This window comes from Chionomys nivalis, chromosome 22 (assembly GCF_950005125.1).
Source record: "Chionomys nivalis chromosome 22, mChiNiv1.1, whole genome shotgun sequence".
Classification (NCBI taxonomy): domain Eukaryota; kingdom Metazoa; phylum Chordata; class Mammalia; order Rodentia; family Cricetidae; genus Chionomys; species Chionomys nivalis.
Window position 1 is genome coordinate 51,459,694 of NC_080107.1, and position 27,092 is coordinate 51,486,785.

The following is a 27,092-nucleotide window of genomic DNA, read 5'->3' on the forward strand; positions in this document are numbered from 1 at the left end:
AGTTATTCAAGAAGCTGAGACAGGAGGATCACCAAAGTTCAAGGCAGGTTTGGACTACAGTGAGTTCAATGCCAGCCTAACCAAGTTAGTTAAGATCATGTCTCAAAACTGAAAAGTAATTTGGTGGGAGGGCTTAATTAGCATGCAGGAAACACTGGGGTTGACCCTCAGCACCGGGGGAAACAGTGGAAAAGAATCTGGGATTGGTCTTCCATAGAGTGCAGGGTTCATCGTCAGATTAAGATAACCATGGGGAAATGGGCTAGGCTATGGCCAGATTGTGGAGTGTCAGAATGCCAGCAAGGGCTGGGCTTTCCTCAACAGGCATTCGAGGGCCACAGAAGGTTTTGAGCAGCAGAGGCACACACAGCAAACTGAGAGATGGACTGGACCACTTTTAGGAGACAGTTTCAATAATCCAGGCCAGGGAAACAAAGCAGCCTAGGATGAGGACAGAGAGATAAAGAGGAAGCGGCCAATGTGAAGCCACAGAAGAAAGAGCCTCAGCGGGGCTTGGTGTTGGGTTCTGAGTGGGAGAGGAAGGAGAGGAAGGAGCCAAAGATGCGCCTAGTGTTTTGACACTGGGAGGATGGAGACAGTGCAGACTCAGATAGGGAAGACAGGAATGGGCTTGGCAGGGGACGGGGGGGGGGGGGGGACAGATATGTTTCCTTTGGGAATGCAAGGAATTAGTCTCACTCCTCAAGCCAAGCCAGAGTGTCTGTCATTTGAAGCCCTGCTCATGAACCTTCACACTAACTGCTTTCCAACTGTTCTGTGACCTTTTACCTACTGACATTGAGACATGCATTTGTTGTAAGAAATTATCTTTAACTACCTAGACTTTCTGTCCTAGAAGGCTATAATGTGTGATCCTCTCAAGAAGAGTACAGGAAAGCCAAAAGCTGGTTCCTTTGTTCAAGGAATTCAAAGCAAGGTGGGGAGGGTGGAAGGCACAGCTGCTGTCCAACTTGGGTAAAAGTTAAAACATCCTAGAATTGAATTTGAAGACATTAACAGTTCAGGCTGTATTGTTGTAATTCTACGGAGGCGGATTAGCATTTGGGGAGTGACTGGCACTCCATAGGCCACTTGAAGCAAGCTAGATCAAGTCAGCTTCTTGCACCCCACAAGCCGTTTGTCCTTTTGTTACCCAGTGAGGAAGGAGTCAGCAGTCTGCTCTATGGCTTGTTAGAAATCTCAAGTCCCCTTTGAGACCTTCTGAATCTTCCCTGCGCTGCACGGGCCGACTTCCATGAGGGGTAGAGGCGTTGCCATCGGCTGGAACTGGGTTCAGATCTCAGCTTAGCCACTTACTCCTTAGCTACAATGTGACCTTCTGACTGGCTTCCATATACAAAATTGGATCAGAACCTTATACCTTGGTTTTGCATCAGAGGAGTTTTCAAACCCTGTCAGTCCACACCACACATCAGTGAACGTTGGGGAGGTGGGATCCAGGTAGCGGTATTTACAGGTTTCTGGATGACCCAATGTGTATCCAAGGCTGTGAACCACAAATGGTGTTCATGGACGAGTACAGCCATCAGAACCAGAACAGCCTTTCACCTGTCCCTGGAAGCAGGTCTCAGGCAGGGCAGGGCCCTCTTTACTGCTTCCTAAGCATTGGTTCTTTCGTCTATGAAATGGGCTAGCTGACATATTATTTTCTTTTAAAAAAACTACTTTTTTTCAACACAGGTGTTCTCTGTGTAGCCTTGGCTGCCTTGGAACCTACTCTGTAGACCAAGATGGACTTGAATTCAGAGAGATCCACCTGCCTCTGCTTCCCAAGTGCTGGGATTAAAGATGTGCTCCAGCACTGCCTGGCTAAAATACTTCTAAGTCATGTGTTTGCCACACATGTGTGAGTGCCCACCATCCAGAGGTGCTGGATCCCCTGAGCGCCACAGATGCTTGTGAGGCATCTGATGTGGGTGCCGGAGACTGGGCCCAAATCCTTTGGTGGAGCAATACATTTTCTCCCCAGCTACCAATATTACTTACAAATGGCTCTGAACACAAGGAGTTGACTTCTGTGAAGCACTTGGCACAGTGCAAGTCCTCAACAAGTGTTATTTATGTAAGATCGAGCATCTTCTGAGAGAGGACTGAGAAGTCAACTATGGCAGGCAGTATACCATACACCTGTCAGTCTGTGGCCCTGCCCAACTATGGCAGGCAGGATACCACATACCTGTCAGTCTGTGGCCCTGCCCAACTCTAGGAATCGTAGCTGACTTCCAATTATTTGGCCACCAAGATGTTGATACACTTTGTCTCAGCTATTTTTAAAGCCCAAGCATTTATTCAAGAGTTTTGGAAGTCTGAGCAGAGGTGTGGACGAAGTGGGAACTTCACTACAAATGTCCCCAATGGTGAGGTAAGCATGGCATAGAAATGCTTTCCCTTCAACTGGCCTCATAGTCTTTGGAAGCAGCCCCTGTGCCTCATCTGTCTTAATGTCTCACTCTCCCCACCGAGAGTTGGAAGAACCGAAGGAGACGCTTGCCCCAGAGTTTATTTTCACAACTCTGCGACCAGCCCAAAGCCACCGAGCTCTGACAACTTATGCAGCTACTTATGTGGCAATGTAATGCCACAACCATAAAGGGCAGTGACCCAGTCGGCTGTAAAGGAAATGGCCAAGTAAGTGAAAGGGAACTGGATAGGGTGAAGGAATGTGGGGGAACAGTGCTTTGAACCAGCGCTTCCTAAACACTGGGGGTTTAACCTGCCCAGGAGGTAGATAAGCATGTGTCTTTGGTTTCTCCTCAAACTCAACCTCTCACAAGAGGTTAAGGAACACACCCAAGGCTGGAATTGACACTCAGACCTCCAACTTCCTGGCTTTGGAGCTGGGAGTTCAGCCTCCACCTCCCTTGTCTATCAGGAAAAACATCTGGGTTGTAACACCAGACGATGGGCTACTCAGGGGAAGCGGTGGAAGTTAGGTTCTTTAAGGAACTTCGAGCAACACAGCCTAGGGCCCAGCCAGCAGTCCCTCCCATGCCTGAGTCACAGACTCAAACCTTCACTGTCCTGGATGGCCCTGGAATGACTGTTAGGGAGAGCTCTCTGCTTGGAATGCTGGCTGAGGAAGAGAGAGCTGGAGTTTCACATTCTGTGCTGACCTCTCCTGGGAAGCTGCTTCAGGTAGCAAAGCCTCCATGCTGGAGTGTGGCTCTCCAGCCACACAGGCAAGTCCTCCTTAGAACAAGTCAGGAGCGCAAGAAAGGACAGGGGAAGTCATCTCTAAAGGCTAAAAGGTTACATAAAGCGTAATAAAACACAACTGTTTCCTTTAAAATTTTAATGGACAGGAAATGTATAGAATAACTGCCAAGTCACATAAATTAACTTTTTTGTTAACGTCCGTGATCCAGGAAAGCACACGCGAGCAGCATGGGTGTTTCCATCAGCTGTCATCTGGGCGCGTGTGGACCCATCTTTACGTGGTCCAGAAAAAAAATCGGCTGCCGTGCTTGGCGGGTTTCAGATCCCCTTCTATCACAGGGTTGGGCTCCGGCCTCGGTCTTGAGTGGTAAGGGTTCTCTGGTAAAGGGCGATCCGTTTTCACTTTGGTAACCTGGAAGGGCGCAGAAGGAGGCAGGGTTCAATGGGACTGCAGAGGTAGTAGCCCTGAACCCTCTGGGGTCCCTTGCTCCTGTCGCTTCAACTACTCCTCCACTTCGAACCGCAGGCAGATGCGTCTAGCCTCACTTAATCCTTGCATACACTTCTGGAAGTCCACCTTCTGTCATTCTGCATGGTAGGAGTTGAGGTTACAGCAAGAAGAGACAAGCTGAGACAAGCTGTCCTCTGGGGTTCTCTCACTGGCTAGTGAGCAAGACAGAACTTCCACTGTGCTGTGTGGGGAAGGGCAGACCCTGCACAAATCACCCACACTGAAGGCTGGGCCTAGGCTATTTCTGAGGAGAATCAGGAGTCTGCTAGGGAGATTAAGGGGGAAGACAGTGCAAGCGAGAAGACAAAGACAGCAGAGGCAATGTCTACAGAGCTCACCACAGCGGCAGAGACCACACCTAAACAAGTTCTGGTGTTATCAGTGTTGATGCTGAGCGTATTATCCCAGCTCATCCTTACCAGCAGCTCTCACCTGGTGATGTCCTTGCTAGGATATATATGCTTATAAGTTCCATGCACAGCTAAGGCACCAAGCTGGGTGAAACAGTACGCAATGCTGTGCAAAGGTGCTTGGATTTAACCTGACGGCAGCAGGTGCCACTGTTACAGGGATGCGACCAATCACTATCTGCAGCTGGGAGCAGGGACACTAGGCCTGGTGGTGGGCCCAGAATTAAGAGCTGAACCAAGAGTCTGAGGAAACAGTAGGTCCTAAACTGCAGCCAAGAGCAAGGAGGAAAGCACCTACAACTACCATCCCCAATGATTATCAAAACCTCAACTGAAAAGCAACCAGAAATTTATTTTTAAAATTTGAACTCTGCTGTGGGGCCTTACACATGCTAGGTAAGTGAGTGTCTGTGCTACCCGGCAATACCTCTAGCTCAGAACTTATCCCTTTGAAAGTTAAGGACACAGGTCCCTACCAGTGGGCCGCAGCTACTAAGCATTTTCTGACTTTTACTTCAGTGGTACCAACTCTAAGCCATCTGCATGTATGAGAGGCCAGGCCCATCTGCCTAGATATACCACTCAGAAACAATTCTGTACCCAGAGCTCCAGATACACAGTTAATATAACTAACTACCCTATGTGTGCGTATTATCTCCAGTTCATAGGACAGTGACTGGGTCACCTAAGATGACGTCAGAGCTGGAGCTGGAACCCAAGGCCTTGAGTGCAGGTCCCTGTCCCCTGCTCTAACTGCAGATCACAAAGGAAGAGTTTTTTGCTGCTTGACAGAGTAGTTCCAAATGCTCACTGGGGATATTTATGAAATCAGTCTAGAAAACGGTCATTCTTTGTTTTTGAGAATGTTTCTTGAATATAGAGTAACCAGGAACCCACTGAGCAACTGATTGAGGGAAGACTAGTGAAGCAACCTGCTCTCACACTCCCCAGAAGAGGGGGAGCAGGGCACCTCACACCCATCCCTAAAGGAAGGCCTGAGGCATACTTGATGATAAAACTGCCGTGTGTAAAAGGGGTTCCTGGAGGAACTAGGATGTATATGAAGTGTCCCCCAACTTGCTTTCTTTATGATCAGGTTATCATTACGAGTAGGAGATAATTCTGCCTAGGAAAGGGTGTGACATCCGGACTGGGGCCCAACTTGGTCTTCGGAGGAAGAGACAAGTGGGCCAGACAGAATGCCAAAGAGAATGAAGCTACCGTTTAGGTTTCCCTCAGCTGGTTAATGGCCTTTCTGGAGACTGGACAACGGACTGGAGTGCAACTAAAATTGACAATACATGTCAAGAAATACATTTTTGCAGCAATTAGACAACTTTATTTTGGGGTTTAATTCCCAGCACCCACATGGCAGCTTGCAACTGTCTGAAAATCCAGTTCCAGGGATCTGACACTTTCATACCAATGCACACAAAATAAAGTTAAATAAACCATAAAAAATATTTTAAAAAAAAAGACTCAAGAATAAATACTCTGGTTTAACAGCCTGACTCACAGCTCCCTGTGGTGAAGAAGAAGAAAAGGGGGTTCTACTGGGTGAGTCTGTAAGTTTTATCACTCTCCAACTCTGATTGGCCACTACTAAAGTCACTTTCTCAGTTCAGCTAAAGAATGTATCTGAAATAAAGCTAAGTATGTCAGACTAAAAAACCTAGGCTACCCAGCTATTCGTGGTGCTGGCCCCAAAGGGACGAGAACTAAGATGGACGCCTGTGTGCCTAGTGCTGGGCAGGGGCTCACACAGGCCCTGGGGATAGCGGACAGGCAGCTGGGAAGTAACAAGATTCAGTCCTACTCTTCCATACAACTGTGCCCTTCCCGCCAAGCTCTGCTGCCGGGCTCTAAGGAGTGGAGGCCCTCAGTTAAAGCAGCAGGCATGTAGGCCACTGTGGGCAGGACTTCTTCAGCTGCACATCACAGCAGCTCGGGAGCAGGTGGGAGTCCCTACACGTCTTTAGAGTTTCAATAATGCATCTTTCTTGCCCACACAGATCCTACAGTGAAGACAGAGTTTAAGCCCTAAATGAAGAATTTCACAGGATGAACTATCTTGCAGAAGCAGCTCAGGAAGAGCTCTCCAGGAAGGCCACAGCAGCGTGTGTGCGTTTGGGGGCCCAGCATTCAGAATGCTCCTGAGCTAAGACTCACAAGAGCACAAAGAACAGTGCAGACATCAGGCTTCCGTGATGCCTCAGCCAGAGTCATCACCAAAACCACCAACCCAGGAGGAAGGGAGGACCCGCTCTTCAACTATGAGCTTCTCAATTCTTGGTGTTCCAAAAGAATCTGGCACAAGCTGCTCCAGTGGATTTGCCAACGGCACCTCACTAGCATGGTGGCTAAGGCACTCTGCTCCCTGTTGGCTAACACCAGCTAGGACACACTGGCTTCTGGATGTTGAGTCCTTTGTCTGGTAAATGGGGACCACTCACAGCCTCTCCATCCTCAGAGGGACCCCTTCTGCCTTTGTCACAGCCAATCCCCTCTACCCAACCCAGAGGAACCTTACCTTGGACAGTTCCCCAAGGTCTGGCCGCACCCAGCCCAGCTCATCCAGCACACACTTGTCGAACTTGGCCTGCTGTTTGCGGCAGTGACGAAACATCTGTGTGTTGGAATAGTCGAGGCAAGTCCAGTACTCTGTGAAAGGCTCTGCACAGTGACGCTTGATCTGCCTGGAAGGGAGGGCTGGAGGTCAGGGGTAGCTCTTCACACAACAGAGTAGCCTTACATTCTGCAAAGTGTAGGAGTAATAATGCCACACCCCACGGCACCTTCAAGGCCTTCAAGTAAAAACTGACAACTAAGCGCTGAGACTGCAGGGAAGGAGCCCTGCCCACTGCTAGGATGTAACTAGTGCAACCACTGTGGAAGATGTCAAGAATGGAAACCAGAACACCATGTGATCCAACTACACCATTGGAGGCTGCACCCAAAGGACTCGTTACAACCGACCCCAGACACTAGACCATGTGCCCGCTGCTGCTCCATTCACAAAAGCAGGGGACCATCAACAGAACACTGGATAATAAAAACGTGGCATGTGTACACAATGGAGTTTTTACTCAGCTTTATTTATTTTTGGTTTTTCAGGAGAGTCTCATTGTGTAGCCCTGGCTGTCCTGGAACTCACTCTGCAGACCAGGCTGTCCTTGAACTCAGAGATCTGTCCACCTCTGCCTCCAGTGTGCTACCCCATGCCTGGTTTACTCAGCTTCTAAGAAATACGAAACTTGCAGGAAAACAGAACTAGGAAGTGTCATATTAAGCAAGGTGGCACAGTCTGAGACCCGAACCACCATCCTCTCTCGTATCTCATGTGGCTTTAGACTTTTAATACATGTGTATTTGTATGTTGTAGGATAGCAGGTCATAAGAGAAGCAGAAGAACAAAGGTTGCGAGAGCCGGTACAGACTAGGACAAGGGGTGCTGGGGGGCCTCTTGGTCACATGTGACTGGGGTGGGAGCACACAAAGGAGGGGAGACAAACAACAAAAACAAATTTTGCTTGAAAAATGTCATAATGAAGCCTAACTTTCCATATGCTTTGTAATTTAAAAAAAAACAACCCAAAGTTAAGAGCCAGTAAGTAAGAAATAAAAATAATGAAGCCTAACTTTCCATATGCTTTGTAATTTAAAAAAAAAACAACCCAAAGTTAAGAGCCAGTAAGTAAGAAATAAAACACAACAAGATTTCTCAGAAGCAAACCTTCCTTTATTCATCAAAAATAAAAGCCCATGGCCTAAGCCACTGACATTTTACTCAGGAGACCTCTCTGGTGCCTGCTCAGTCTTTACATCGCAGTTCAGCAAACTCAGAAGGGAAGGAAGCAGTCAGAACCTGGCATGCTGACAGAGGCCAGGGGTGAGAGACCTTCAAACACAAGCACATTAACTAATGGGAGGGAGGTAGTGCTGGCCAGAATCAGTCCTCACTATGAAGAGCTGGGTGCTGCTAGGAAGCAGGGCAGCAAATAACTCCCTCTGAACCATGGAAGCTGCTGGAGGAAGCTAGGGAGACGGTCAGTGCCTAAAGCTCCTGACACATAAGTAACAGAACCCACATAAGAGCCAAGGTGCCCTGGCTGCCCCACTGTAAATTCCATCCTCTGAAGGAGGGGACAGGAGATGCAAAGCAAGCTTGCGGGTGAGACTAGCCACAGTGCTAAGCTCCATGCCTGAGTGACACACCTCACAGAATAAGGATTCCTGGTCTCAGCCTTGAGTTTCTGAATGAATGTGGACACATGTGCACACCCACACAGACCCACACACATTCACACACATACATGTTCACACAGACATAAGAACAGATACACAAAGAAAGCACAGGCCAAGGAAGGCTAGGTGGTGATGGGGAAGCTTTGTTAACCAATTATCTTTAAGAGGTGGGACCAAGTTAGGGTGTGGCTTTCTGGGGCCTGGAGAGAAAAAAAGGTCCAGGTGCTCTCTCTTTGTGGTTCCCTCGCAGCACAGCTGAGCTTGGACTTCTCGTCCCTGTTTCGTGAGTTTTCCCCTTATAATAAATAAAGATATAATTGCTTTATCATTTAGCTAGCCTGGTTATTTCCCGAATCGAGCTAACTTCTACAGGTGTGGGGCACAGGACTGTAACCCCAGCATGTGGGAGGTGAAGACGGCAGGATTGAAAGTTCAAGGGTAGCCTTAGGTACAGGGTGGATGTGAGGCCAGCCTGAGCTATATGACTCTATTCCACCCACCCTCCCCCGAAAGAGGGAGGGTAGAGATAAGAAGAGAAGAAAAAATGGCTGGAGCAACCCCTTCCCTTTTCATTCAAACCTGTTAGGAATTAAAATAAGAATTCGAGAAAAATAAAATAAAATACTACTTTATGTAACCCCCACCACCCCTCTCCGGGTGTGTCAGGAAGACTTTCAGAGTTTATGCATGCAGCACAAGTCTACCCTCCATGCTGCTCCCCTGCCACTCACCCAGTTTCCATCTTAGGCCTCCCCAAAGTTACCTAGCACCCTGGGTAACCCCCACCCTCCTCTTCTGTGTTCTCCACAGTCGTAGCAGGAATCACAGCCCAGCACTGCAGCGGGAGACCCTGCCTGGCCTCTGCTCACCATGCCTCGGTGGTCATCTCCACCTTACAACAGTCCATCTCTGCATCTCAGGAATCTTAGAAAATCACTTTTATTCCCCAAAATAAGTAAAGGCGTATTTAACCCTGAAGGCAATAATACTGACATAACTCCAGGCATCATAAAGCACTATCTCCTATCTCCTAAATATTTAAACACTGTGTATATAGCATCAGTGCAGAGGGCAGACTAAGTTGACCCTGTTGGGGACTGTGGACCCCCAGACCCTGAATGTCCTGTGACCCCCTGCCTACCGAAGTAAACAATGTGTTTTCCTATGCTTGCAGCTGCTCTGAGCAAACAACTTGTTTTGCAGCTGCTCTGAGCAGCAGACCCTCAGGAGTTCCTGAGGGCAGGGGAGTGGTTTCTGGTGAGCTTGCAGCTGAGAGGGTGTGGCCATTAGTCAAGTAGACCCATATAAGCTGCCCTGGAACACACAAAAAAGGGCATTCTTGGCACCCGTGTCTCTGTGTGTGTGTGTGTGTTTCAATCTCCAGCCCCTTGCCCAACTTGTGAACCAGTAGAGCAGGCATTGTGCTACAGACCCAACCTAGAAAACAGTAAGGCAGGGCTTGGTGAGCTGATTCATTGTGTAAAACTGCCTTAAACCTGATGCCCTGAATTTAATCACTGGAGCTGACATAAAGGTGACAAAAGAAAACCAACTCCACAAAGGTGGCCTCTGATCCCCCACACCTGCACCATGGCACGTGGACATGCCCCTCCACATGGATAAATATATATTTTAAATTAGGGGCTGGAGAGAGGACTCCGCAGTTGGGATCATTTGCTGCTTTGCTTAGGAACTGATTTGGTTCCCAGCACACACATGGCAGCTCACACTCAGGTCCAGGGGATCTGATACCCTCTTCTGATCCCCCACCCCAAGGGACTAGGCATGTACGAACACGGTGCACAGACACATATCCAGTCAAAATACACAAACACATTTTAAGAATTTTTTTAATCATTCATGGTTTAAAAAATAGCAATAAAAGTTCAGATGTCAAATATAATTATCAAAACCTTAAAAAAATACACTATTGGAAAATGAATACCAAGGAATTAAAAAAACTAGACGTAATTGCATACAACTTTAATCCCAGCACTTGGGAGGCAGAAGCAGGCGCTGTGAGTTCAATGCCAATCTGGTCTACTTAGTGAGTTGCAGGACAGCCAGGCTACCTAGAAAACCATGTGTCAAAACATAATAAAAATAAAAGTAAAAAATAAGGAGAAAGAAGAAAGAAAGAAAGAAAGAAAGAAAGAAAGAAAGAAAGAAAGAAAGAAAGAAAGGCTAAACAGTATAGACTGATGCTCACTAACAAGAGCTGTCAGGTATAATGTGTTGAAAAATATACACATTATAATTATAACCACAAAAGTATCTTTGCATGTGGACAGGGACAGCACAGACAAGAAAGAAGAAAGGTAGCCGTCGGCCCCACTCTTCTGTAACACCCCTGCTTTTCCTCTGGGAAACAACTCCCTGTCTCTCAGATAGAGAGGGTGAAGGTAAGACTAAACCTTACCTCCCAGGGTCCACAGACAGTGGAATCTGGCTCAGTGGGGGACTCTGCCCACACTGGCAATGGCACTGCAATGGCACCCTCAGGGCTTGCTGACGAGAAGGGCAGCTTGGAGTGCCTGCTGGCCATTCCAAGGCAATAGCAAAGGGAAAGTCTATGTGAAAATAACGTCAGCAGAGAAGTGCTGAGCCAAGAGACTATGCAGAAATGAGAGGAAAAAGGTACGACATAGCTCTGCTGTCACTCAGACCCTCGATCCAGCCCTGCCTGACACCAGGACTATTTCTGGACTTCTCAGCCACCCACTCTAGGTTGTTTCTGTCCTTTTATTACAACAGAATCTCAAACACCTTTCCTGCGGCTGGGTGAGGTGGCGCACACTGCCGGCGGCGCACACTTGGCAGCCGCATCAGGAGTGAGTGCTCTAGGACTGCGCACTGAGTTCCAGGCTGACTTAATCAAACCAAACACTGCTTTTGAGAGAGCATCTCACGTAGCCCAAACTGGCCTCCAATTCCCTGCGTCGCCACAGCTGCCCTTGTTGGTCCCCCTGCCTCCAGCTCCTGAATGCTAGGACTACAAGACCCTAACACCATGCCCAAATAACATTGTTCAGCTAGTTACACACCTGGGCTTGTGCTGCACATAGTGTCCGACCTAAAACCCAATACTCAATACTTTCCTAACCATCACAACTGTCTGTGGTCTGTCAACAAGATGGAGCTGATGTGGTTGTATAGACCTTTTAAAAACACCTACTGCAATACTGTAGAGAAAAGACACTATTCCAGAGCTGAAAACTGAGACTCATGGAGGAACTTGCCTTATAAAAACAAATCCAAAAGAAACAAAATAATTGTGGTCTATCTGATTTCAAAACCTGCACACTTGCACATTTAATTAGCCGGAAGCCACTTCCTCATTGAAGACTATTTCAGAATATCTTGATGTTACAGCTCACCCAGGTACTGATGTCAAGTGAGTCTTACCTGAAGAAGTTCAGCGCACAGCTGTTGACCAGCTTGCCCTCCTGCAGACAGCGCCTGGGGTCCTTCTCCTCCCAGCGGCACAGCATGAACTCCTTATTGGCCTTATCGCACTGAGCCCCATAGTGGTGGGCTGCGGCTTTAAGCACAGCTGAGCTGACTTTCACCTGGAAAAGCAATGAGGAGGGGGTCACACACCAAGTCAGGTACAAATGAGTGCGTTAGGCTCTTGCATGTGTCTTACCAGGCTGAAAGAACCAGCCCCGTTTTGGTGACCCTAACAGAATCTTGCTTAAATAACTCTGTCAACATTGCCAAGGTTCCTCTCCAGGAATGAAATGAGTCACACAAGGACATCTGAAACTCCCGGAGGGCTGGGAATCAGAGGAAGGGAGGAAAAGGAAAAGAAAGAGCTCAGAGTCTGGCAGCTACTAAGAATAAAGTCCTGGAAGAGGCCCACACTAAAGCTACCTCTAGCACTGTGACCATGTCAAGACTTCCCTGCTTGCCTTCAGCACTGTCTTGAGAAGCACTGCAGACCAGCTGTAGGCAGCTCAGAGGATCAGCAGGCAGAGTTCCCAGCCCAGATTCCTGCTCTAAGTCTCAGCCTAGGCTGAGGCCACAATGCTACAGTTACCGACAGAGCTTTCTGCCATCTGGGAGATCTCAAGATCTTTGCTTTTCAGTGATTTTGGCTACTCTGTTTCTCTTCTAATATTTCTATCTTACTGCCCTACTAAAGCCTGCAGGGGGGCACTGAGCGCCAACTCTGCCATGGGCAACTTGTTAAGCCTGAACTTTAAAGAGCAGGGTGGGGAATTGACAGTTGACATCTGGGTGTGGGTGGTACTTTTGCTTTACTGTGGCCATTTTCCCAGCCAGGGATTTCTCAGATTCCTTATCAACTGAGAAATGTAACAAAGAGCATTCATTAACAGGTTTCCTAAAACTTGCTGTCAGGAAACTATACTTTAATATACCACTGAATTAGATTTTTAAAAATATTGAGGACTTTAACATGAGAAAGTCTTTAGTCTTATTTTATGCACTTTATAGATATTAATTTACTCCTAAGACTAATGTTGGAGAAGGAAGAGAGAGAGGTTCCCCTCCATTCTACAGAAAGCAGAGGAGGGCCACGACTGCCCACCAGCACTGTCCTGTCACACTAGCAACGCAAGGGTCAACGTGCATATAAGTGAAATTTGCCATCCAACTCTAACAAATCTGTAAATTTGTGTATTTAAATTTGATCTACATTTGCTTATTTTACTACCTATAGCCAGCTGGGAGATAAAAGGTACCCAACCTTTTTGTCTTATATCTGTTTTTAGAGACACTTTCAAGTAGCCCAGGCTGGCTTTGCACTGTGTAGGCCAGGAGGGCCTCCTCCTCTCAATCCTGCCTCAGCCTCCCTAGAGCTGGGATTACAAGCTTGCGGGGATTACCATTCCCGCTTCAGAGTCATGCCCCCAACCCCCACCCCAAGGCAGGGTTTCTCTGTGCAGCCCTATCTGTCCTGGAACTTGCCCTCAAACTCACAGAGCTCTGCCCGCCTCTGCCTTCCGAGGATTAAAGGCCTGTACCACCACCACCACCTGGCAGTTCTGTTTTTTAAAGGTCACTACATTTTTACAACCGCGTTTCAGTAGTTTAGAGCACTTGCCTCTCTTCCAGCAGACCTAGGTTTAATTCTCAGCACCCACATGGTGGCTCACAACAGTTCTAAGAAGTCTGATGCCCTCTGGACCTCATGGTAACGAGGCATAAATGTGCTATACATACATTCAGGCAAAACACTCATACACATAAAATAAAGTATTTTTTAAATTTTTAAATAAAAAACTGAGCACCAGGCTGGAAAAATAGCTCAGAGGTTAAAAGCACTGACTGCTCTTCCAAAGGTCCTGAGTTCAATTCCCAACAACCATGTGTTGGCTCACAACCATCTATAATGAGATCCCATGGCCTCTTCTAACACTGTATATGTAATAAATAAATAAATAAATAAATCTTTTAAAGAAACTGAGCATGCCGGGCGGTGGTGGCGCACGCCTTTAATCCCAGCACTTGGGAGGCAGAGGCAGGCGGATCTCTGTGAGTTCGAGACCAGCCTGGTCTACAAGAGCTAGTTCCAGGACAGGCTCCAAAACCACAGAGAAACCCTGTCTCGAAAAACCAAAAAACAAAACAAAACAAAAAAAAAACTGAGCATCATTTTACTTGCTTGCCAAATGCCTCAAAAATATCCTTAAACGGCTGATTTGATTATTTAAATTCTCAAGACATCAGCCCTCCAAAAGTCTGAAGCATTAGTTGCTTTATTATCAAAATGAAAGGACATTCATGCTGTCATAGGGAAACAAGGATGAGACACATTTACTGAGCCAATCCCTAAACAGCGAATAAACAGAGACATCTGAGCTGACATTCCAGCCATCCTGAGAACTGGAACCCAGACTCTGCAGCCTCCCATCTAGCAAGCCTTTGGCGTGACATTACTATTGCAGAGAACATGGAGAGCTTGAGATGTAACTATCCCCTCAGCTATTTCTTCATAGCTGATGAAGCCCATCCAGCATCGTTTGTCCCCAGAACACAGAATCTCAACATCCTTCCTCATCACTCACACAGCCACTCTGCACCGCAGGCCTCCACACAGGCAGAATCTCAGCAAAGCCCCCACAAACCACACCCGCACCTCCTGATGTCTCTTTCCTGTCTGTGTACAGTGGAGTGTGACGCACTCATTCCCTAGGGCCTTGTGAAGAGCCAATGAGCTCAGGCCTGTAAACATGCGAAGGGTGTACCTGACCCAAGTCTATCAGTACCGCCTGTCGCTTAATTTTCACTCAAAACTATCAACACACCAAGGAATACTTTTGTTGGTGGTGGTGGGTTTCTCTGTGTGGCCATGGCTGTCCTGGGACTCATTGTGTACACCAGGCTGGCCTTGAACCCGGAGATCCACCTACCTCTCCCTCCAAAGTGCTGGTATTAAAGGAAAGCACCACCACCGTCCGGCTGGTATTTTTAACTCAAAGCATAGGGATGTGACATGACTCCTAAGTCATAAAGCCCGAAATGGGTTCTACTGCTCCCCAAAGCCGCTGCTGATGCTCTTTGCCCCTCTGGGTCTGTTGTCATATTCCAAACCCGACCCAGGCTCTTCAGCATTATTGCTGAGTAAGGACCCACTCACAAGGTTACCATGGTTACTAATATATTTCTCCGTTATTTTAACAGTCACTGAAACAAGTCTTCCCGAGTTTCTTAAAATTCTTCAATCCAGTTTCTGTAAGTTGCTTGAAGTGGCCTTCCAAAAACTTATTTTACTCTGCTGCTACAACTCAGAAACCAACTCCCCCAAAAAAGTCGTGCTTAGCAGCAGAAGAAAACCTGAACTTCCTGTTTGCTGTCCAAGGCTTTAGGGGCTCAAACTACCTCTCCAGCCTTCTCACCAGACTTCACAAAAAGCCTGTGCTCAATGCTTCCAGGACCCACTTCCCACCCCTGCTTCCCCATCTCCTGTGCTGCTGGACACACTGCTTCCAGGATCCACTTCCAGCCCCTACTTCCCCATCTCCTGTGCTGCTGGACACACTGCTTCCAGGATCCACTTCCAGCCCCTGCTTCCCCATCTCCTGTGCTACTGGACACACTGCTTCCAGGATCCACTTCCAGCCCCTGCTTCCCCATCTCCTGTGCTGCTGGACACACTGCTTCCAGGATCCACTTCCAGCCCCTGCTTCCCCATCTCCTGTGCTGCTGGACACACTGCTTCCAGGATCCACTTCCAGCCCCTGCTTCCCCATTTCCTGTGCTGCTGGACACACTGCTTCCAGGATCCACTTCCAGCCCCTGCTTCCCCATCTCCTGTGCTGCTGGACACAATGCTTCCAGGATCCACTTCCAGCCCCTGCTTCCCCATCTCCTGTGCTGCTGGACACACTGCTTCCAGGACCCACTTCCCATCCCTGCTTCCCCAGCTCCTGTGCTGTTGGACACATGGCTTCCAGGATCCACTTCTAGCCCCTGCTTCCCCAGCTCCTTACTCACTTCCTTCTTTCACTACTCAGTTTTTCTCTCCATCCCTACCCATAGAACACCAGACTTCAAATGCTGTGTTTTACAATAAGCTAACATGTGCTTCCTCCATCCTATTTATGTTTCATAGAGAACTGTTCATAGAGACGCCTCATCCTGCTAGCAAAACACCCTTGTTTACAAGTGCTAACCGCTACTCAAAGCGACCAAACATTAGGTCTAGAACTCAGAATCAATATCAAATCCTACTTTCTCCTTAACCCAGTCCTGCCTGTCCCTCATATATTTAATCATATGTGTCTTATCTTTTATTACACTTTAGTTATTTGCATGATTATATAAATAGCTTTAAATTTAAAGAAAAATGTATTAAAAGCTCCTGCACGAAATGTTTGCTGAGCCAATTAAAAATCTAGCAAAAAATATGTCAACTCATGTTCAACCAGTTTTAGGATGGGATAAGAATAAAAAGCTAGCTCATGGGAACATCCCTTGTCACTTCTTAGTAAATGTCACTCATACCATGAGTACAGCTAGTAGCTCTTCATCTGAGGAAAATGCCAGCTGCCCCCTTCACAGGTTGCTAAGAGCGTACAGGAAGTGGTGTGGGAAAACATTTGACAGTGCCTTCTGTGGAATTCTCAGCATTTAATCTTTAGTCTTGCCAGTCTATTTATTTTATCAAGTCCTGCCATGGCAGTCTTCTGCCTGAACACATCCACCCTTTCCCATTATCTCACAGGATCAAGTCCAAACTGCTCTGGCCTGGTCAGTGACTCCTCCAGAGGCTCAGCCCACCACTAACACCAGGCTGACATCAAACACCTCTGGCTTTCTCCACTGTAGCATAGTTTAGCTGAGCTTTCCCTGCACAGGCTTCAGACAGATCTGGATCCCGGTCCACCTGTTCCACACACAGTCTCTGTGACCTTGGGCAGATCACTCCTACCGTGGGGGCCCTACTTCTTCTGTACTTCAAGAAAGATGAGTTATATCTTATCTTACTGTGTGTCCCAAGTAATTAGCAACTTGGCCTGGAAAAGTGGCTTGGTCGTGTTTGCCATAATTACAATAACACATCACCTGCACTTCACTTTCCACAGCACCAGTTGCACTGTGCGGTCGTCTTTACCTATCTCCTTAACAAACTAGAAACTACCAAACAAGGGCACTGTCCCTTACTTTCATATTTGCTTGTGCACATAACAAATATTTAAATGTCTCTAGAAGTAAATGATTTAAGTGCGTCCTGTTACCAAAGACCCTGACCCACGCCAGCCTCGCTGTCCAACACACACGCTGCCGCGGCCCCCAGGCCTCTGCACCGAGATTTTGACAGACTCGGTGGAAGGTAAGCACCTGGAAAGGCATACTCGCCTCACGCGGAGGTACAGCAAGGGGCTAGGTGATATCAGAGAGTGTCACCCCGATTCACAGGAGGAGATTCACTGGTGGAGGCCTGGGTGTTTGGAGACACGGCGGGAAGTGATCTTGCAGGTCGCAGAGGCCGGGACCGAGCGCGGGCCAGCTTGGCAGCAGCTGCAGCCCCGGGCCTCCCGCCTGCCGTCAGGGAGAGCCTCACCTCCTCCACTTTCAGCTCTTCCACAGTGGGCAGCTCCACTATCCCCGGCATGACGGCGGCAGCCCCGACCCTGATCAGGTGCCCTCAGCCGCGTCGCCCGTCTCCTTCAATTCCCCTCTGGGTCTCCCAGGTTGCCCTGTACCATTTGCGCATGCGTCTCCAGCGGCGCGCAGGCGCAATACTCTGCCGCTGTTGGAGTAGACGCGCGTACGCCATTTCAGGAAGTAAAGCGGGGTTAAGGGGCGGGGCTTTGTTTGAACTCCGCCCACACCTCCTGGTTGTTATAGTAACACTGAGGGCGCTGAAGTTGTTTTGTCTCTCTAGACTCTAGCCGCTGACATGCAGTACACCGGGAGCAAATATATCGGGTCATACATAAACGGGAGGTAAGGTTCCATTCGTCCGTGTGTCCACTCCCGGGCTAGAGAAAGGCAGCTGCCCTTTGCTCTCTGCCCGGGACTTTGAGCCAAGCATTTTCAAACGTTTGTGCTACTAACATGCTCATGTACACATGTCTAATAAGCCACATAGGTGGGATTCATTCAATTTATTGTGTGATATGTGTGCGTGTCCCAGCACCCACATGGTGGCTCACGACCATCTGTAACCAAAGTTCCTCTTCTGGCCTCTGTGGGTACCAGGCACGCACATGGTGCACATACAAACATGTAGGCAAAACACTCATACACATTAAAAAATAAGAAATTTTTTAAAAATTACTTTTTAAAAAAGGAAAACAGGAGCCTGGACTACAAGAGCTGGTTCCAGGACAGCTGGGGTTCTTACACAGAGAAACCCTGTCTCAAAAAAAAAAAAAAAATGGAAAATAGGAAATGCTATTTAGCAAATGCTGATTGTAATCCCTGCCCTCAAAAAACTCATGCAGACACGAGGGCAAGTAAGCCCGACACAGTTACAAGTCATCAAGGTCAGCACTGTGGGCATGAGAGGCCGAGGACCCAGTCTGGCTAGCAGCTCCACATGAAGAAAGTGGAATACTTTTAGAGCTGGAGAGCCTGAGGCTGGAGGGAAGTATATTGACAGATAAGTGCTAGTTGTTGGGGTGTAAATCACTCCATGGGGCTGTGGAGATGGAGAGATGAAGGGCCTGATTTGGGAGGGTCTGTGTACACAGGCTAGAGGAACTGCAGGGTGTTTTGAGTTTGAGGCTGTGGGAGCAATGGTCTAGCCGGTCATAGGGATGGTTTCCTAGAGAAAGTGGTGATAAAACATATAGGTGATGACTCAAATCTTCAGTCAGCTCTGCAAGGGAGAGGGTAAAGGACTCAGACTCTTGTCTGACCCTTCGGAACGTGGCAAAGATGCTGGGTGTACAACACTTCCACCACAGTGATCTAGTTCAGGCTGATCTCACACATACATGGTTTAACTTAGGCAAAACAAGCGGCATACTCACTCTTAGGAATACAATGCTAAGAAGCAATGGGGTAAGGATTTCTACCCATTTCTGTGTCTAAACCACATCACTTCTTCCCACCTGACCTTGCTACAGCAGAAGTTTTGTCAGGTGGAGATGAAGGAAACCGGGAAACCCACACACATCTTTATGATGCGCTCTGCACGTAAAGTCAGTGAGACAGACAGATACTGACAGAAGGCCAGAATTCTACACATTTTCACCCGTCTGTACTGCACCAGCCACCCCTGCGCATCCCAAGCAATGAGGTCTTTTGGTATTACTGTAGTCACAGTACTGAAACCCAGACCTGGCAGGAGCCTCTCAGTTGCCCACAACCCACAAGAAGATAGTCGTTGATTTGCTGGTCTTCTTTTCATAGTTCTACCATGTACTCTGCCTGAATCTTGTTTTTTGGCAACAGTCATCCTTGGGGCTGCTTAGATCCAGCATATAATAAGAGAAACAGCACTGAGAGAACCCAGCCTTCCGCTAGAGGCGGACCTAGATTTCCTCATCAGAAGGCAGAGCTAATGAACACCCCGAGGGGATTCAAGGGGATACTTAACAGTACGCATATGGATGTTGTTTTCATGGGGAGATAATGGCAGGGGGAGGGGGCTCTTTTCTTTCTTGGTCTGAGAGGAGGCAATTTATTTTTAGAGTTTAAATGCCTGGAATCACTTCTTATATAGAATAAATTAATACTTAATATTTGGTTTAGGTAGACTTCCCATTGCTGGTGGGAATATAACATTGGACAAAGTGCTCTGGAAGAGCTTGACATTTTCTTAAAAAGTAAGACAGGCATTTGACTCCTAGGTATTAGCCTGATAAATGGAAATACACGCTCATACAAAGGCATACTTGTGAGTGCTCCAGCAGTTTTATGTAACTGAGACTGTAATAACTGGAAACTGGAATAAACCCAAACGTCCACCAACATGTGCATGAACAAACAATGTGGTATATCCATTCACTGGAAGAGCACACACTGAGAATGCTGGTTCACACAGCAGTAACATGAATAGATCTCAGAAGAATTATATTGCGTGAAGGAATTCCCCCCTCCCCAAAACGAGCACATAGTATATGATTTTTATATAAAATTATAGGAAGTGAAGATGAATTCTTGGTCACAGAAAATTGATCAGTATTTGCTTAGGGATGAGGAATGGAAAGAACAAATAAGAAAGATTAAAGATTATGCAGCAGCTGGGGGTGGGGGGATATATTAATTATATTAACTATGATGATGGTTTCCAGGATATGTGTCAAGACTCACAAGCTATACACTTTAAGTATGTGTATAGTTTTGCATATCAATTATGCTTCATAAATAAAACTGTTTTAACAAAACATTAAAATTCATGATTTGCTTGTACCATATCTAAATATAAAAATGAAAAACCCGATATAGTGGCTTATACCTACAGTCTCAGCATTTGAGAGGCTGAGGCAGGAGGATTGACATGGCTTCAAGGCCAGTCTGATCTACATGAGTTCCAGGTCAGCATCGGCTAGAGAGTGAATCCCTGTGGATAAATAAATAAATAAATAAATAAATAAAATGTAGGGCCTCTCTGACCTCATGGTCATGATTTCCCTGGAAGTGCTGCACAGTTGAGTTCTAGATGATTCTACTTGAGAACACAGAGAAGAAGAAAGACCTTCTAAATTTTGTAATAGCCACCATGCCTCATAGTGATTCCCATTTGACAAATGAAAAAGGTAAGGGAAGGTGCAGAGTGATTTCTGTAGCTGGCCCAAGCTAACATTTGACAGAACAAGGATTTGCTTAGTGGGCAAGACTGAACTGGTCACGGTGGACTCAGAATCAGCTGCCTGAGCCGCTGGTCTCTGCAGATTCTGCTGTGTAGCTCTGACACCGTCCACAGTCCTCTCTGGACCTAGCAAGGCCAGCAGTGAACAGCATCAACTCCAGGACAGTCTGCAGGGGCAGGGAGAATGACAGAGCAAAGGCTGCGCATCTTAAACAACTTTTTTTTTCGGTTTTGATGAAAACAAAGCCCCACAAAAGCTCTGCCAGAATCGTGATGGATGATGACACCTAAGGATGGAGAGAGTGACTGTCTCCCCGTGTCCTTACAGGATGGAGGGCAATGCGGAGTACATCCTCCCTACTGAGACGAGATATGTTGGGGACATGAAGGACGGCATGTTCCATGGAGAAGGAACCCTGTTCTTTCCCAGTGGGAGCCGATTCGATGCCACCTGGGAGAAAGGATTGGTGGTGAAGGTGACCAGCTGGGGCTTTGGGAAGGGTCTCAGGCAGGAAGAGCCCCCCCCCACCTGCCGTAGCCCCTTAGCCTCCCTACCTGTTGTTGCCTCTTTCCATTCTCTCCTCCCTCCATTCTGCTGTGCCATTTACAGTCTGCTCTCTGGCCAGTGACTCTCTATCTCTGAAATCCGTGCTCCTCAGTGTGTGTGTGTGGTTTTCAACACAGGGTTTTTCTGTGTGTCCCTGGCTGTCCTGGAGCTCACTATATAGACTAGGCTGGCCTTGAGCTCACGGATCTGCTTGCCTTTGCCTCCGGAGGGCCAGGATTAAAGTGTGCACCGGCACTGCCCAGTCCATGCTCCCCAACCTTGAACTAACAACAGTCAGCGTGGCTATGCGCTGCTGCCGTGGCGGATTACCCCTCAGCTGACCATGTTAAGTCAGCCTCCATGAACCATCGTATGGCTGGGGACTGGAAGCCTAAACAGGGCCAGCAGGCCAACTCCAGGAGAGAATCTCTTTCCTCACATTTTTTTTCTACCTTCTAGAAGCTGACTGCATTTCTCGTCTCAGGCCCAGGTATCACTCCAGTCTCTGCTTACAGCTCCAAGTCACTTCTTCTCCCCCTGCTCCTGTCGTCTCATCCTCTCCCCTGGACCTGTCTACCTCTCTCTTGTAAGGACCCTCACATTGAGAGATTCTAGAAGAGGTCTCTTTTTAAAATTATGCAAGGTAACACATTCACAAGTTCCAGCAGGTCTGGTCAGCTTTGGGGGTAGGGTGGGACGGCGGAGCTTAGCCGCCCACAATGGTGCTGACTGTAGAGGGAGAAGTGTGCATTCTCAGCCATCTCCTGACACACAGCACCACCACTGCTACATCATCTAATCCAAAGGTTCTCATCTTGGGGTTTATGGGTAGAACTTAGGGATCAGTGGACCCCTGATTTATACACACACAAAAGCCTCTGTGAATATGGAACTATATTTTTCTGCGGGGAAATGACCTGCACTCATTTGAGTTTCCCTGAGTGTTTGCTGGGCCTGACGCATGACCTAAATAAAGGTTAAGAAATGTTTCTTCTTTTATAGCTTGGGGACTCTAAGCCTCAGGAAAGGGATGTGACTTACCCAAGGTCACACAGTGAACAAACAGTATTGTGGGAATTTCCACCCATGTTTCCTGAGGCCTAGGCTGATGTGCTCTTTACATCCTGAGGTTTCCTTTAGCTCTGAAGCAGCAAGAACAGAATGCACATATCTGGACGGGAGGCTGTGGCTCCTGGCTCTGGCTTTTCCAGCTACAATAATAATAAAAGGAAAAACAGCATGTGCAAATGTTCCTTTGTGGGTATTAGAGCACTCAGAGGAGGGTGATCAGGAGGGCACGGCAGATAGAAAGAGTCTGGCTCATGAAATAGTGGAAGCTGGGCCACAGTGTATCCTCTGAAAGCTGGAGGCCCAGAGAAAGCCAGAGCTGGAGTTCTTGTCCAAACTGAAATGCAGAGACTCTCGAGAGGCAGAGGCCAGGTGTGCTGATGTCCAAGGCCGAGATGAAATGGGCATTCTAGGACAGCTGAGAGCAAGTGGTCCTTCCTCTGCCCCATCTTCTGATCAGGTCTTTAACAATGCCCATCTGTATGGGCGAGGGTGATCTCTGTACTCAGTCTGTCAACTCAAATGCTAATCTCTTTGGAAAACACACACACCTCCCAGATAAGCTTGGCACATACCTATCTCACCAAATTCCCAGCCACTCCTGTTAGAGGGATACTGTCATCCTAATCCTATCAATGAGGAACCTGATCAGAGCCTAGGTCACCTGCCCAGCTCCATGCAGTGGCCATGATTTCTGCATCATACATAGGCTGGGTGCAGTATCTCTATCGCCCCTAATCTTCACAACCATGGCCACTGTGACAGCTGTCACTTCATTCCTGAGGCAGTGAAAAGCCGACTGTTTCCTTGGTAACAAGGCTTTGGTCTCCTTTGGTTCCTTCCAGGGCAAGTACACCTTTGCTGATGGGCTGCAGTATGAGGACAGACATTGGCACTACTGTGACAGTTATGACCGGAGATTCCACACCGAGATCTGCTACGGCCTGAAGCCCTCAGGTAGCACACCCACAGCGAGAGGGAGGTTGAAGGCACCTGAAATGAATGCCTGGTCCCAAGGGGAAGATGGATGCAGCAGGCCCAGAGGAGCCACAGGACCCAGTCCTCACATCTCAGGCCCCGGGGCTGGCCAAGGGGGGAAGACCAAGGAACCCCTCTTCTCTGTGCCTCAGCTTTCCCCATCCAAGTCAGGGAAGCAGTGTTTTCTGCCTTACAAGTCCATTGCCAATAAGAAAATTTGTACCTGGAATGGTGCTTTGCATGCATGTCAGGTGTATGGCACACGACAGCTGTCATGCTAAAAATATGTAAGCATTACAGCACAAGAGGGTGGGAAAGGGGGACACAGGCTGACGGGATATGTGCTCTGTGGGCTGGGTCCCTCCGGTCCCTGTCTTCTCTTAGGCTGTTTAGGGTGCCCCATCTGGTCACTCCTCCCTGCCCTGCCTCACAGGGGAGAAAATCGAGAGCATCTCTAAGATGGCAACTCGGCTGAGGCATGCAGCAATCATTGCCAATACACATGTGTTTTGGTCAGGGTCAAGTGTATAATTTGACAACATTCAAGCATTGCTTTTGTGTGATGCAGATATGCAAGCACGGCATGGTGGGCATTCGACTTTCTGCTCAGAGAAAGGGAAATTCAGGACTTAACATTAAAAAGAACATTCCAGCATCCCTCTTTACTCCAGTCATGGCATTCCAAGACTTAAAATGTCTGTATGCCCCTTCCTTCCTGGGCAAGTGCCCCTGACTTAGGGATCAGACTCAGACCCACTCCTTCCCTACTGTGTCACTTAGCACCCAGGGCCCAGAGCCTGGCAGCTTCCTAGCTACCTTGCACTGGGCCTGTTACTCAGCCTCTGATGTGAGTTCCCTCTGTAAGAAGGGGCTACTCTGAGGATTACCTGAGACAGGAGGAGCCAAATGTCTAGTACACAAGAAACAACGAATGGTACCACTGATGTGGGATTCCCCTCTGTATGCTATGAACCATTGGTTAATGAATAAAGCTGCTTTGGCCTGTGTCAGGGCAGGATAGAGCTAGGCAGGAAAACTAAACTGAATGCTGGGAATAAGAAGACAGAGTCATAGAGATGCCATGTAGCTGCTGAAGGAGATAGATTCCCACAAACCTTACTAGTAAACCATGAGCCTCGTGGTAAAATACAAAATAATAGAAATGGGTTAATTTAAGACGTAAGAGCTAGCTAGCAATGTGCTTAAGTGATTGGCCAAGCAGTGTTGTAATGAATACAGTGTCTGTGTGACTATTTCAGGGCTGGGGGATTGGGACAAACAAGCAGACTCCGCCTACAGTACCACTGTGGCTATTTCAGAGAAAGTCCAGGTGCAGACCTCTGTTTGCCCTTTCCTGGTGACCTCCCTCTCTAGGTTCTGTTCTTAGGTTTCCTGGTGTGTGGCCAGGGGTTCGCACCTGTGGCCTCTGTCCTGCGTGTGGTCAAGGGTTCATACTGGTGGCCTCTGTCCTGTGTGTGATCAAGGGTTCACACCCATGGCCTCTATCCTGCGTGTGGTCAAGGGTTCACACCTGTGGCCTCTGTCCTGAATGTGGTCAAGGGTTCATACCTATGGTCTCTGTCCTGCGTGTGACCAAGGGCTCACACCTGTGGCTTCTGTCCTGAGTGCGATCAAGGGTTCACACCTGTGGCCTCTGTCCACACACTGGCTAGACCTCTTGAATCTACTCTCCTGGCCATCTCTGACTCACCCCCGGGTTTCTCTGACTTCAGAACTTTATCATGGTGGCCCAGGAAATAGATGAGGATGATATCAGAGAAGGCAAAGGGTCCAGCTCCCAAGGCCTTGCTCACTGCCCCTTTTTCAAATGCTCCCTGGGCCCTGTTCCTGATGACTTTGCTCCTGGCCCTCCAAAAGTAGCCTTTGGTCCCACGGCCACATGAACAGCAGCTGGGGGTGCACATGACCTTGGTGATATACTACCTGTCCTTTGTGCCTCCTTAAGGTATCTCTCAGCTCACCAACATGGACCCACCTAGAAAAATCCCCATTGGCTGCTATGACTGTGGTGATGGCTTCTACGATCCCAGGACCAGAGTCATTAAGGATTACCGGAACCGCTTTCTGAGAAATGCAGGTAGGTGTATGCTGACACTGCGGACATGCTTTCTCTTCACCTACAGGGATAACAGCACACATGCGCATGCATATGTGTGAATATATTAAGAAAGAGATGAATGTGGTCATCTGGATGTCCCCTTGACCTCAAAGCTGGCAGGTCTGTGCACGGCCAGAATGAGAGCAAGGACATTCCGCGTTTAACTGTGAGAGCACAGAAGTGTGTGCTGAAAGAGTAAGGCTCTTCTTTCTGTAAGCATCCCTTCATTAGCATTAGTAGGACCCTGCCATGTGCTAGATGCCATGCTTGGCACTGGGTATAGCAGAGAGAAGCTACATCCCGGCCCCTTCCTGCTGGAGCTGATGCTCCCATAGGCAGTAGAGAAATCAACAGATAACTGATTGCATCATGGAGCAGGCCATCAGAAGGAAGACATGGCCTTAGAAGTGGAAGGGTGGGGGCACCATGAAGGAGTAGTTTAGGGTCCCTAGTCCAGAACCAAGGTACCAGAGGTTTTGAGAAGAACATGGCCTCTCAATTGGCACCTAGGAATTGACCCTGGACATGGGGAAGGAGCTTGTCAGTCAGTGGGAAAGCACAGGCATGGCCAAAGAGCACTGACTCCGTGTAGTCCAGGAAGGCTGACTGGCTGACTGGCCCCTCGGCTAGCTGGTGCATACAGAACTTCATTTTAGTGAGAGACCCCAAGGCTGATAAGACTTCACAGTGACCTAACTCTCAGGAGGCAGTGTACAAATAAAAATATGAATGTTTCCTATAATTCATGGGGTCACAGTTGTCTTCCTGGGGTCATAGTCCCACTACAGTACTGATGGCTATATCCTTCTCAAAGACGTGCAAACATCTGTAGACGTGCACGCGTGCGCACACACACACACACACACACACACAGAGAGAGAGAGAGGTGTATATACTTTTAAGGGATTTGCAGTCTGTGGAGAAGCTCTCTGTGTGAGGAAATATCTAGTAGAACAGAATGGCTCCACGGCAGTGAACAGCATCCCCTTCCCACAGGGACGTCACTCAGTCAGTGGGGATGCAGATGTTGCCAATAGGGCTGGCATGAGAGCCAGGGAAGCATCTGCTGATCCCAAGGCTGGAATCCAGAACTGCTTTGAAAAGAGCATACGGAATGCTGAGATCCAGGGCCCAGTGACACCCCTTCTTGTGGGGACACTGTGCCTCAGGACCAAGTGAGCCAGTGCTAAACAGGGTGACTCCCCCAAGGGCCTATCGAACGCTAGTGTCCTTCTCACATGTATTTCAGCTGTAAATGCCTATTTCTGTCACCATTTGCTTAATGGTCATAGGGTCCATGTGAAAGGAACTCGCACCTCCACTTGTATTCAGGACTTATAAAGAAAATAGGAAGAAGTGACTGTCGGGAGCTTGGCTAAAAGGCCAGCACCAAGAAAGCACCAAAAGAACATGGGGACAGCAGAGAAAGTCACACATGCAGCAGCCCCACCTCTGGGCCTAGGGCAAAGGGCAGCAGTGGGGGTCACAGGAAGTGAGTGGAGGTACTAAGGAACTCAGAAGAGGGCATTGTCAGGCTATAGCTGAGCTCCATGTGGGCACTGCCCATTGGAGTCTGTGAGGAGTGCAATGACGCTGTTTCTGGAAGTGTAGAAAAAAAATGACATTGGGCGGGAAATGCCACTTCTAAGAAACATTAGCATGAACAGCAAACGAAACAGAAAGGAACCAGAGAACTGGCTGGCAAAGTGCAAAGGTGCCCTGCTGCCGTGCCCGCCCCCACTACACTGAGCAGAGTGTGAATGTACCTCCGCTGCCATACCCCCCCAACCTGCACGGAGCAGAGC

At 48.1% G+C, this 27,092-nt stretch overlaps 2 protein-coding genes across 2 annotated transcripts in view; one reads left to right on the plus strand and one right to left on the minus strand.

Moving 5' to 3' along the window:
- Window positions 1–3,304: 3,304 nt before the first annotated feature.
- On the minus strand, window positions 3,305–17,534 carry Ndufa8 (NADH:ubiquinone oxidoreductase subunit A8). Its single transcript, XM_057755298.1, has 4 exons — window positions 17,375–17,534; window positions 11,749–11,912; window positions 6,629–6,794; window positions 3,305–3,589 (listed from the first exon to the last, which is right to left on the minus strand). The coding sequence occupies exons 1-4, from the start codon at window positions 17,423–17,425 to the stop codon at window positions 3,452–3,454; spliced, it is 519 nt and encodes a 172-aa protein (XP_057611281.1). The 5' UTR covers window positions 17,426–17,534; the 3' UTR covers window positions 3,305–3,451.
- A 171-nt stretch (window positions 17,535–17,705) lies between these two features.
- Window positions 17,706–27,092, plus strand: part of Morn5 (MORN repeat containing 5) — a 28,986-nt gene continuing 19,599 nt past the window's right edge. Inside the window, exons 1-4 of the mRNA XM_057755744.1 lie at window positions 17,706–17,760; window positions 20,904–21,051; window positions 23,036–23,147; window positions 25,135–25,266. Of these exons, the coding sequence (XP_057611727.1) occupies window positions 17,714–17,760; window positions 20,904–21,051; window positions 23,036–23,147; window positions 25,135–25,266 (439 nt within the window). The 5' untranslated portion in view covers window positions 17,706–17,713. The remainder of the gene's footprint in view (window positions 17,761–20,903; window positions 21,052–23,035; window positions 23,148–25,134; window positions 25,267–27,092) is intronic.

Bases quoted from the DNA above. Each gene is read 5' to 3' on its own strand.
- Ndufa8 (XM_057755298.1), bottom strand. From the start codon at position 17,425: ATGCCGGGGATAGTGGAGCTGCCCACTGTGGAAGAGCTGAAAGTGGAG. The intron at 6,795-11,748 runs GTAAGACTCACT...CCTCCCTTCCAG, and splicing joins TGTGCGCTGAACTTCTTCAG to GCAGATCAAGCGTCACTGTG. The intron at 3,590-6,628 runs GTAAGGTTCCTC...GCGCCCTTCCAG, and splicing joins ACCTTGGGGAACTGTCCAAG to GTTACCAAAGTGAAAACGGA.